This window comes from Nylanderia fulva, unplaced genomic scaffold (genome assembly GCF_048542155.1).
Source record: "Nylanderia fulva isolate GAGA-0341 unplaced genomic scaffold, ASM4854215v1 Scaffold28, whole genome shotgun sequence".
In the NCBI taxonomy this organism is placed as follows: domain Eukaryota; kingdom Metazoa; phylum Arthropoda; class Insecta; order Hymenoptera; family Formicidae; genus Nylanderia; species Nylanderia fulva.
Window position 1 is genome coordinate 2,614,674 of NW_028190347.1, and position 13,209 is coordinate 2,627,882.

Genomic DNA, 13,209 nt, shown 5'->3' on the forward strand with positions numbered 1-13,209 from the left:
AACTTGACAAAATTGCAGTTAGGAAATCCGCGATGTTATCAATTCATCATTAGATCGGAAAAAAAGTACGGTCGCGGAACCGGCAGCTAGATTGACCGGAAACAAAATTGGAAAAGAAAATAGATTACACGTCGCACAGCTCGCATTCGACGAAAAAGATTCAGCACGAGATATTTTCCTATGTGCAATGAATTGTGCATCAACAAACTGCAAACTATTTATTTTATTGCTGCTATTTTTGATTATTCACAAATATGGAGATTTATTGCTTCACTATATTAAAAAAAATATTTTGTTATCGAATATGTAATTCTTCAATACATTTCTGTTAAAATTCATCACGTGTACGAGCATAATCGGCTAACACCCGGAATGATATATTACATAAATAAATAATAAATCAAAAGTTATTTGCGTGTATGATTAAAGCGGATTACTTTCCTCTCTTTCACTAAAAATTATTTTAGAAAATATACATTTCTGTTCTATTATGCTTGTATAATACCTTTGATTATTTTTTAGAGATACTATGAAAGATTTGAAAATAAATTATTCAGTATGTATAAAATATTATTTCTATTTTGGTAAATGAAATTCCTTTCGAACAACAATTGCTCTAAATCTTTCTAATCAACATCAATGCTCCTTTCAATACTATCGCGAATCAATTGTGTGCAGAAACAAGCAACGAATTATCTCTCTAATTTAATTTACCAACCATAAATTTGAGGATTATCTATCAACAGATGAGACTAAACAAGATGACATATTAATTATTAAATTTTTTGAATGGACAAATAAAAAAGAGGCTCATAAATAATTGATATAGAAGAAAAATCGTAAAAACCGAAAGAATGAAACTTACTATATATAAATTGTTACGATATAATATATCTCATAAATTTTATCCATTCCAAAGTGTGAGAGCATATACGATTCTTGCATGTGATCCGCAATCCTCTGTTCTCTCAGTATATGCAAGATCATTCAAGATAAGAAAGATACAGACACAAATATATATAGTATATATATATATACATCGAAGAGGGCGTCCGATTCAAAGTCCAGCTGTAACAATGTGCATTATGCAGCTCGCTGGAAGGTTCTCGCTAAGGTAATCCCTGCGAAAAGAAATTGCCCTCGGCTACATAATTCAGTGGCTTAATGTTTTAGGGGGTTAGAACGGGGAGGAAGAAAGGGTGGAAGATGCGGGCGCGTATATATACTTCTAAATCGATTGATATTTTTGTATTTCTCGGCTGGATGCATCTCGCAGCGCACCGGAATAACACACGGATCTCGTTCGTGTTTGTGTCTTGTATGTGTGTCTCCGTATCTCTTTCCTCTGTTCTCTCTCTCGCAATCGTACTTTTTTTTCTTCATCGTCTCGAGAGCCGCGCGTGTATCTATATACCGAATTCGAAGCACGGTAAACGCATTTATCAAGCCGCGAGTGGAAACGGGAGAGCGATGGGTGCACGTTGTGTTAACGCCATGCAATGGCGTCGCTATATTTTTTTGCACCATTTTATACAAATCACCCTCTTGATTCTTATTAACTCGCGAATTAATAGAATTATAAAAGATATATAAATAATATATACGCAGAAATAAAATTTATAAAAATATCATAGAGTATTAATTCATATGAATATATGTGTGTATTATTCAACTAAAATACGATTTATTAAATTATTCAAGTTTTGTATTGCGCAAATCAATATTGTGTACTATAACAATGCTGTTGCGTATCATATCGAGGAGTGTTAAATTATTTTTTATTTTAATTTTGGAATCGCCATGCAATCGATAAAAAATATAATAGATCTTTTCTATTTTATTATATATATATGCACACTTATTTTCCCTAAACATATTTTCACACAAAAATTCCAAAATTAAAATAAAAAATAATTTTACACTCCTCGATATGATACGCAACAGCAATGTTATAGTACGCAATATTAATTTGTACAATAGAATTTTTATTTTAGAGAGATTATTGAACTAAAATGATTATTCGGACATACAAGCATCCCCCTAAAAGGATATATTACATATTGAATTACCGAATATAATATTTGCATTTTTATATATGCATATACGTATATATATATATATATTTGAGAAAGTGATAAATTTTAAATTGTTTGAATAAGTTTGGATTAACGTTAAATATCGACACATATTTCGCGATGTCGAATAAATGATCATTATCTTAATAAAGCTGACATTAAATTCAAAATAAACGTAGGTATTTGTCGAAATGTGCGAATTATTTATTTCGATCAATAATTAAGTTAATATATTTGAATAAAGATAATGAAGGTATAAAAATGTTTATTCTTTCATATTTTCCGCGCATATTTCGGACGTTAAAGGAAGTAAAGGATGCGTATAACACATCCGTAGCTCGTTTTGTTTATTCTCACTATAAAATAGTTACGTTCCCGGTAATATAGCCGGCCTGGCCACGTGTAGGACCGACATACAATCGCTCTCACGTACAAACGAGAGAGGAAGCGTCGTGTGTGCACCGAGTTAAAGTATGTACTCGCATTTACGCATTCTCGTACCGGCCACGTATACGCATAAACGACAATAGTTTACGCGTTGCACGTGGACTATGCAAATTATCTTTTTACGTGCAATCTATGCAGATAACGCACAATTTATGTAGACACGCTTATAATATGACTGTAACTACACGTGTTTTTTTTTAATGTAAAGTAATTACTTAAAAGCTGTTATTTAGTTTTAAAAATTGTCAATGTGAGACACTGTTTTCTCTCTTTTTTTTTAAACACGAAAAAAGAAATAGAATATAATTTACAAAGTTCTTTTAAATTCACATATTCAAATATTTATACGCAAAATAATTTGGATTTTCCATTTTTATTGGATTATGAATATTATGATGTGTGTATGTGTTATTATCACAATGCTGAATTTGTCAAACAAATTATTGAGTATCGAGTCTGCAAATCTGTTATTCGTACGTTTATATATTCATATTTAATGTAACTCCGATTTTTCTTTCACATTTACATCAGTTGCAGTTCGATCATACTCTTAGCGAAATAAATTGTGTTGATTTATGTTAACTAATTTTAGTGCTCAATGTAATCATCATATTTTCAATTCGAAATGAAATTTCGTACACGCAATTTTCATATATGCGGATATATAAAATTTAAACAGAAGTAGATGACTACACAGAGAGAATTTTCTCTCACAAAATTCACCCTGAAAATCATGATAATCGCGGAAGAATTTTATCAGAGTTCCGTGATTAATATTCACCACAATAAAGATATCAAGAATTTCCAATAAATTTTACTATATGTACATATTAATATTTTTTCTTGCGATAAAAATATTAATCGGAGAAACTCATAAAATTCTTCCAATATCACATTGTTCCACGATTACCATGATTTTCAGAGTAATAAATTGTAAGAAAAAAAAATTCGTGTACCATTTCTAAATGTTGCTAAATAACATATGAACAATACGGAATAGAATCGGGAATAATCTTTAGCGTTAAAGATGTATAGAGAGTACCGGAAATATTTCACGAGAATTTATTACATCACTAGCGTTTTAATCACGTCTCCTTCCCTTTTCGTCTTCGATCGAGTTTGCTCGGCGCGCATGGCGGTACGATGAGCTCGACAACAAACGAGCTTTAAGAGGAAACCACGGCTCGCCCGGCGGTGTTCGTGCCGGGTGTGGGTGGTAAAACCGTCGGGGAAGGGTCACAGAGCAATGGAATCGCAAACGAGCGGCAAGAAAGAGCGAAAACGAGACGGAGAACGTAACAGAGGAACACAAAGAACGAACCAACGCAGAGAGAGAAAGAGAAGAGATAACAATTTTTCCCCGTTCGTGTCGTTCGATCCTTTTATTTTCTACGAATGACAGCGTTTTATATACGTGACATACGACACAAACTTACCGATCACGTATATACATACAGAGGTAAAACGAGTTCGATAAAGGCGCCGATAAGCGAACGCTGTCAAAGTATATCGCCGATGACGAAGAAGGCAAAACCTGAATATATATCCGAATAAAATAATCGCGCATTATCATGACGTAACAATTAAGTACTCGGGAATAGTATATTGTGTATCAAGTGCGGAAAGTTGACAATTGGTCACGAGTGCGGGGAATAGACGCACGAGCCGAAGGCTTCAGCCGTGGGCAATGACTTTGAACGCGGCTTATTCACTCACCGCGTCGCCGCTAGATGGCGGCGTGGGAAATCGGCCGCTTTCCGCACAGAAGACACGCACACAAAGTGCCACTTTGCCTGCTCGTGTAATACAAAATTTAAATAAGTTGAAAGGTTTCCACGAGAGATCCGTTCGATCTCTTCAGGTACCTACACATCATCATCGTGTCCGCGCAGATTTCGCGTTATCGTTCAATTCCGTATAGATAACATAGAAAGACAGAGAAAGTTCGTCGTAGGGTACCATTATAGAAGCGAAACTAAGAAAGAGATAAGGGAGGGAAGTATCATTTGCCAAGCATAGACCTTTCCGTTCTCCCTGCTTCGCCTAAATGACGGCGTCTTCTCATCTAGGATGCAGTTCTCTCTCTCTCTTGCCGCGAGTCATCCGCCGTCGAGATATAACGACGCCGAGAGGTCGACGTCGACGTCAAGACGAGGATACGCGACGGTGTGGGTGGTGTGGATATATATCGCGAGCCCCGGATGGTAGCTTCAAACGAAAACTCTGCCGCGTCCAACGAGTTTGTATTGAGCGTAGGAGGTAAAAGCACCGCGGCTGCTGCGGGGAGAGTAAGAGGAAGAGAGAGAGAGAGAGGGTGAACGAAGCTTCGAATAAAGCAGAGTGGGTCGGCGAGAGAAAGAGAGGACGTGATAGCGCGGAAAGAGAGCAAGAAAGAGGGACAGAGGCTCCTCGTAACGCGCGATGCTGCTGCTGCTGCCGCTGCAGAATGAGGCTGGGACGCGAGAGGGGTGGGGAAACTGCCGCAGACCTCGGTCTACCGTGGTAGGTGAGGTGAGGTGGCAATCAATAAATATACAGAACCGGCGAAGAGCGAGGGAGACGGAGAGGGTGGCCGAGCGAGCTAGAGAAGCGACCGACCGAAAGCGAGAGAACGACGGAAAGATAGATGGATAGAGAAGAGAGAGAGAGTGAGAGAGAGAGGGAAGCATCTCGCTGCTTGCGTCCGGTCGTCCGCTCGTGTTCGTTCGTTCTTGCGTCCCCAAAGCCCTACGGACCTAAACTCGGAGCGAGGACGAAGAAAAAGCGACGCGACGCGACGCGGACGAGAGCAACCGAGAGAAGTCGTCGACGAAGACTGAGACGGATGGCAGGCGATGGACAGGAGAACCACCCAGGGTTGAGAGGGATGGCGGGTCGAAGGTGAAGCGACGAAATAAATGACGAAGTCTCGTCCTCGTCGAGAGGCGACGGAGAGATCCTGGTCTACGAGGGAGCGAAAGTGGTACCGGGTTTTCGGGGCGCGCGCGAGAATTTGACAATTAAATAACGTAGGCTCTCTCTTTCATATAGTCCAACGTAGATTAGCAATTATTATTATTTAATAAAACTATAAATTTAGTGTTAATGTAATGTTAATTTCGCTTGCCAAATTATGTATTTTTGTATTCCAGCACTTGAAAAGGACCACAATGTGGGTCGAAACGTAGTGCGTACTTATTTTCAATAAATGAATAGCCAGTTTTTTTGGTCGAATTAAATTGCATCTTATTATTTGTGAAAATTTTATCACTGGCGATCAACAATTCATTGTGAAGATTTATTATTTATACTTATTTACGCTGGAAATAGTCGCATGAAGAATTTATAAGAATTTATATACAATTGAAACTTGAAGATTAGAAATTAAATGGCATTAACTAAATAACATTCAACGATAGAAATGTTACATAAATATATGCACAGGTCGAATTAAATACCTCTTACGCAAAATTATTCTCAATTTGCATGCATTTCCTTTCTGATTCAACCCTGCCTTCTGAATAGAATTTTTATTGAAATTCATTGAAATTAAATGTCACAAAATCGGAGGTATCTACGAGACTAACACTGGAAGCAAATTTGAATGCGATATGCGAGACTCGAAGGAAGCGGTCGAGAGTCGTCGAAAGGAGCCTTGATAACCTTGGAAGAGAGAGAAGAGATTTTGAGAGAAAGGCTGGATGTGTGCGCACGCGGGACTAATTGATTTCGGGATGGAGCAGGAGAGAAAAATCCGCTCGTTAAAACGTCGCTGATATATAGCGTTGACGCGCGCGAGAGCGCATTGGGTCCACTTTGTATCCGCTTTCGAATGACCATGTGAAAATCCATGGCAAGTGCGATGGTGTCATTAACAGCGCGATACGCAAGAAAGATCTCATTTCGGGGCGTGCGAAATATATATCTTATTTAACGCTCGAATTCATTAATTATGCATAGAATTTTTCTCTTAGAATTTACGCGTGTATGGGATAATCATTTTTATCGCAATAAAAAATATTAATATCTTCTATAGAAAATATGCTCGATTAATTTTACTACGTACATATTCATATTTTTATTGTAGTAAATATTAATCAGAGGAGAACTCTTATAAATCTCTTCCAATTGTCCCATGATTACCACGATTTTCAGGGTAAATTCTAACAAGAAAATCCTCTCCGTGTGAAGAATTTATATTTGTACAATGAGTCTCTTATTGTTCCATTAATCTGCCTGAGAAAAAATATATTTCACAGAAATTAATGACCGGTTATATACATTATAAATTTCATTACCAAATTGCACATAACAATTTGTAACTCTTACGTAATTAAATCAATTTTTATCTGTACACAGAGAGAACTTTTTCTTAGAATTTACCCTCTGAAAATCATACTTATCGTGAGACAATATGTAAGAACTTAGAGTTTCTCTGATTAATATTTACCAGAATAAAAATAATAATATCTACCACAATAAGATATAAAATATTTAATATTTTTTATCGTGGTACATATTTAATCAAAGAAACTCATAAAATTCTTCCAACTGTCTCACGATTGCCATGATTTTCGGGGTAGGTAAATTTCGAGAAAACATTTCGCCGTGTATATCAATAATGAAATTTTCCAAGAAAGAAAGATCCAATTTAAAGAATCTCAAATAAAATCTAAAAAAAATTCTTTTTTTGACGATAACTCACGATTCATCTTCGAGACGTCAAAGACCCAATCCTTCGCTTTTGAGAAAAAGAAGAAACTCGTAGATAAGTTCACTTTTAGTGCTCTCTATTGCAATAAACCCTCCAATTTGTCAGCTTATGTACTCGCGGGCGGATCGTGCGAAACCGTCCGACTCGTCGCGGAAACGTGCTTCGACGACCAAAATCGGAGTAGCCGGGAGCAAACTTCCTCCTGGACAAGCACGATAACTCACGCCGGCAAATATAACGACGTCGGAATTCGCGCATATCCTTTCGAAATACCAAACACGCGCATGGGAAATATTTGTTCGTGTATGCACCGTCTCGAACAAAGACGGAGGGTGATGATTTTGCCGGGAAAATTAGAAACATCCAGGAAGGATTCACGTCGCGGAGACACAAAGTAGCGCAGAGAATCGTCACAAATTCGAGATGATTAGATTAATGAACCGCCTTCGTTACACCGCGGACGTAATATCAACAGTATCCTTGAAAGAATGCAAATATGCCTTGATTCAAGTATATTTTATCCTTATAATAGCGCCAAATATAAATAATTTGGGATAAAGGATAATTTATCCTTAAAACAAAGTGCAAAATATTCTTGGTTGAAGCTGAAATTTACTTATAAATATTGCAAGGACAAGTGAGCATCGGATATAAGCGGTACTTTCAAGTATATATAATAATTCTTAGTTCAAATGTGACTAAGTTTGTTTTTACCATATGCGATTTTTAAAACAAGAATATATCTTAAAGATAAAATATATTTTACACAAACTTATTTATTATTAAGGCAAATAAAAATTTGTGATTACAAAGCGTATTCTATGCTTAAATCAATCAAATAGCGTTCAAGAATAAAAATATACTGAATCAAGGATTCCTTTTTTTCTGTGATGTAAAAGTACACCGATTTTTTTCAGTGCACTAAAACAATTTATTTAATTCGAATAAGTATTTATTTCAATATTGCCAAATGAATAATTTACTTGAAACTAATAATATTAATTTGATATAAAAAATATTTATTTGATATAAGAAAATCCTTTTCAAAACACAGAAAAAAAGGAATCCTTGATTCAAGTATATTTTTATTCTTGAACGCTATTTGATTGATTTAAGCATAGAATGCTCTTTGTAATCACACATTTTCATTTGCCTTAATAATAAATAAGTTTGTGTGATTATTTTATCCTTAAGATATATTCTGGTTTTAAAAATCGCATATGCTAAAAACAAACTTAGTTATATTTTTAAGTAAATTTCAGCTTCAACCAAGAATATTTTGCACTTCGTTTTAAGGATAAATGATCCTTTATCCAAAATTATTTATATTTGACGCTATTATAAGGATAAACTACACTTGAATCAAGGCATATTTGCATTCTCTCAAGGATACTGTTTTTTCTGTGATGTTAAAGTACACCGATTTTTTTCAGTGCACTAAAACAATTTATTTAATTCGAATAAGTATTTATTTCAATATTGCCAAATGAATAATTTACTTGAAACTAATAATATTAATTTGATATGAAAAATATTTATTTGATATAAGAAAATCCTTTTCAAAACACAGAAAAAAAGGAATCCTTGATTCAAGTATATTTTTATTCTTGAACGCAATTTGATTGATTTAAGCATAGAATGCTCTTTGTAATCACACATTTTCATTTGCCTTAATAATAAATAAGTTTGTGTGATTATTTTATCCTTAAGATATATTCTGGTTTTAAAAATCGCATATGCTAAAAACAAACTTAGTTATATTTATAAGTAAATTTCAGCTTCAACCAAGAATATTTTGCACTTTAGTTTTAAGGATAAATGATCCTTTATCCAAAATTAATTATATTTGACGCTATTATAAGGATAAACTACACTTGAATCAAGGCACATTTGTATTCTCTCAAGGATACTATTTTTTCTGCGTGGTTATTCTACAAATAGATATTCAACTGATGCCGAAGAAAGCGAGCAGCGTTAGAGCGCGAAGAAAGGCTCCTTTCCTATTACCATCGAACTTCTTTCCCCGATTTATCTTCGTCGATTCGCATAACGACGCCGCTTATCGGCGACGTAGTCGTTCCGGGGCGGACATAAAAATAGAAGGGTAAAAAAAGAGAGAAAAGAATAGCGAAACGAGCGAAAATGACTTACCGCCGAAGAGTGCAGTAGGATCGAGCAACGGATTGGCCTGGTCCGCCTGGAGTTTCTCGGAGGTGGAGGTGGCGCCCGGAGTCGCCGCCGTCGTCGCTTCACCCCCGCCACCCCCGCCCGATGCGGAGTTCTCCTTCTCCATGCCAGTCCTCTGAAAACACACGGTTTCGTTACCAGAGAAAGAGACTGTATTCCAGAGTCCGCCAAGGACTCCTTCCTCCTTTTATTTTGGGAAGAAAAAAAAAAACGGGAGACCGAACAGGTTTCGCAGATATTTACGACGGTCTCGAAATTTCGGCACCCCGGAGTCCGGCATACGCGATTTTTCCCGCAGAGGAGTTTGTTACTCCGGAATAACACGTTTTTTTTTTTGTCAGAGGTTCTGTTCTTACCTTTATATTTAAAAAATACGTGTAGCGTAACCTCGGGATGTAACGTATTTATATTTGCGTCGACGGTTTAGAATCCAAAATAAACTTGAGTGTCTACACGGAGAGAATTTTCTCTTGGAATTTCTCCGATTAATATTTGACATAATAAAAAATATTAATACGTACGTAATCAATTTTACTATTAAACGTATTTTATATTTTTATTGCGGTAAATATTAATCAGAGAAACTCTTACAAAAAATTCTTCTAATACCATATTATCCCATAAGAAGTACCATGATTTTCAGGGGGAAATTCTAAGAGAAAATTCTCTCCGCGTACGAGATATCGAAAAGTCGATACATATTCGCGCTAATGAAAACAGTCGAATTAGAAAGAAACGTTCTCTCCAAGTTTCTACGTACACAATAACGTACGCCTACAACGCAGAACTGCATCGTCATCTGGATCGGAGGGACAGCTCTTTCACCTAATTAGACCAGACACCGCTAATGAAAAACGTTCTCGCGGAATTCCTCGACGGAAAAAAAAAAAAAACAACGTTTATAGTTTATATCTCGAGCGTAAAACGCGCGAGCGCGCGCACAGTCTTCTCTCACATTTGCATTTGACGACTGTTTACCAGTCGAAGAAAGGCTTCCTCCTCCGGCGGCGCTTTAAATAAAGGTCGTTCTCCCCTCCACGCGACATAACACGTACACATGCATACCACCTTTTCCCCTCCAGCGCTTCAATCAGCTGACTGGCGCACTCCCCTCCCGCCGTCGCCCAGCTGTTGTATAAATATACATATCGTTAGGTTAGGTTGCTTTGGGTTGGGTTAGGTTAGGCAGATGCTAGGCTAGACGCTACACAAGCGGCGCCGCTATTATCATATAACCAGCATAGTTATCATACGCAACAGATATGATGATTATTGTTGTCGCAATTGTATTTTTATTAATTCTCGAGCGAGATGACTTTTCGTCTGGAAACGGGTCTTGGTGAGAAATTCATGCATTTTGACAGCATCGTGCGCACTTACACACGTGTCTCCTTATCTGCGCTGACGTTGCTTATGCAACGTCAAGTCGAACGTGTTGAATTACGCGTTTCAATGTGTCTTTGAAGGGCCGGTTTTAAGAGATGCGATAATTTCGCACGTGAATGTACATCGAAATGTTCGATACATCTTTGATCGGAAAGGGTTCACTCTTGGTGTGAATTAATAATTTTTTTAAATTTTATTTCTATTAAAATTTACAAAAAAAAACACGTGATTATATATCAAAAATGAAATTATTTGTTGCAATAGAGAAAAATGTTTTAATGGATATTCCAGTTCATATATTGAATGTATGAGATCTTGACTAGACTCGAACAAGAAAATTGATATGTATTACTATATTCTGGTATACAATAGCTTTCATTCTACGAGTTCGTCACGCGATCGTTATCAACGATGTATCGATTCAAGGTGGTCCCAGTTCTTATCAGTTTGTACAGTCTTCATTGAAAAGTTTTACATCAGGATTTTTCTACAGTCATCGATCAGTTGAATGATGGCGAAAGTAAGATATAAATAATTCTGTAGCTTTATTCTTGTTAATGTAATGGATAAAGAAAGTACTTGGTATTGAACGACATTGCGAGACGGACAGGAAAAAAAACAAGATAATCCGATTTGAATATTTTAGTATCATCATTTCTAATGCGCGCGTTTATGTTTTTTTCGCGCATTTTTCTTCGTGGTTTCCTTTTAAAATATAAGCCGCTCTCTAAGAGGATTATAATAAAATGTCTCCTCTATATTTAAACAAGCATTTAAAGATATGTTAAATTGTAAGATTGTGAAAAATTAATGAATTAATATATAATTAAATATAATAGTCTTGAATTTTTTTTAGTCTATCGTCTTTAAATGCTCAATATAATATTAGTTTTCTTTGCCTTTATTCGAGATTTTTTCTTCTATATATAAAATGATATAAATCCACACTTTTTAAATTACGTAAATACGTTACATATTTTGAGCTTCCCTAGCTTTTATTCTCAATTATTACATAAAATATCGATGCAATATTATGTCAATTATGAATGTATTTTTTTTATCAACCATCAATAAAAATTATTTATGGTAATTACTCATGGTTACTGACGTCGAAAATATATATATATGAGTAATTACCATAAATAATTTTTATTGATGGTTGATAAAAAAAATTGTGAAAAATTAATGAATTAATATATAATTAAATATAATAGTCTTGAATATATATATATATATATATATATATGCTACATTGTGTAGGAAGTAGTTGCGATAATATCGGTCATTTCAATACCTATAAATCGTACACGATCATTTTGTATCGAAACGAGTTAATAGAAAGATCGTTTTAGTACAATAGCTTTTTATTCGCTTTCAGATTCGTGAATGATAATGTGCGAAACCCTTGATTTGTAATTGATAAAAGAAGCCGCATAGCTGCTCTTTACTGTCTGAAATTATCTTTTAGATAACCATCGACCAGAAATGCTTTTTAATATCTTTTACTATTTTGCTATTATTTTATTTACTGAAAAAATGCAGACTTTATTAAATTGTATGAAAGAAGAGAAGGGGGAGAGGGAAATTGAGTGAAATTATTTTAACATTTTTTTAACTCAAATATCTATTAAAATTCATATTATTTTAATGACTTCCACTTTTGTTAAAAACTTGCAAATTATGTTTTAATATTATAGTTTGATATATTATCACCTACATTGTTACATCTTTTATTAAATAATAAAAAAATCAAAGTTATTTTTTAAACAAATATTCGTGTCTTTTACGATAAAATTCTATTTTCAAATAAACGAAAAAAATACCGTATCGATCAAATAAAATTGAAAGTTCGTGGAGATACGATAGTTTGGCCATTGTCTTTAAGTTCTTCATAAACGACATCAAAACTTCCTAACAATATATATATAGAGAGAGAAGAAAACTCGATGTAAAGCGTTGTAACTAATTGAATCTAAAACTTCAATATATTACGAATGTTTTTTTTTCTCCACGCGATTTCGATCGTTCTCGCAATTTTCTAGCTCTCATGCCCGCGATGCTGAAATATCAGAATCCGCAGTCGAAATTATCATTTCTATCCGACGAGCGTATAATTAGACGTGTCTCTCCGGCGCGTTGAATAACAAGAACTCGCGCAAATTATTGCAGCTGCAGCAATTCTACTTATTTCTGCAGAATATTTTTTTATTCCTACGTAGATCATGAATAATTCGCAGATACATGGATGCTTATGATTAAGCAGCATCGATACTTTTACTCCTTCGATACAAGAGGCCTATTATAAAGTTGGTACTCCGAAATTCGAATTTTTACAAAATTGATATGGCATTCGATTGTCCACCATGCAAAAAAAATTAAAAATAAAAAGAAATTTGAATAAATTTTATCATAAGCATCCCT

The 13,209-nt window shown here is 35.2% G+C and overlaps 1 protein-coding gene across 11 annotated transcripts in view; it reads right to left on the reverse strand.

Moving 5' to 3' along the window:
• The window catches only part of LOC114937645 (bromodomain adjacent to zinc finger domain protein 2B), a 166,621-nt gene that overhangs the window by 40,110 nt on the left and 113,302 nt on the right, over window positions 1-13,209 (reverse strand). For all 11 annotated transcript variants that reach the window (XM_029311195.2, XM_029311196.2, XM_029311201.2 and 8 more), the window contains exon 4: window positions 9,367-9,517. In XM_029311195.2, coding sequence (XP_029167028.1) covers window positions 9,367-9,508 — 142 coding nt within the window. In that variant the 5' untranslated portion in view covers window positions 9,509-9,517. The remainder of the gene's footprint in view (window positions 1-9,366; window positions 9,518-13,209) is intronic.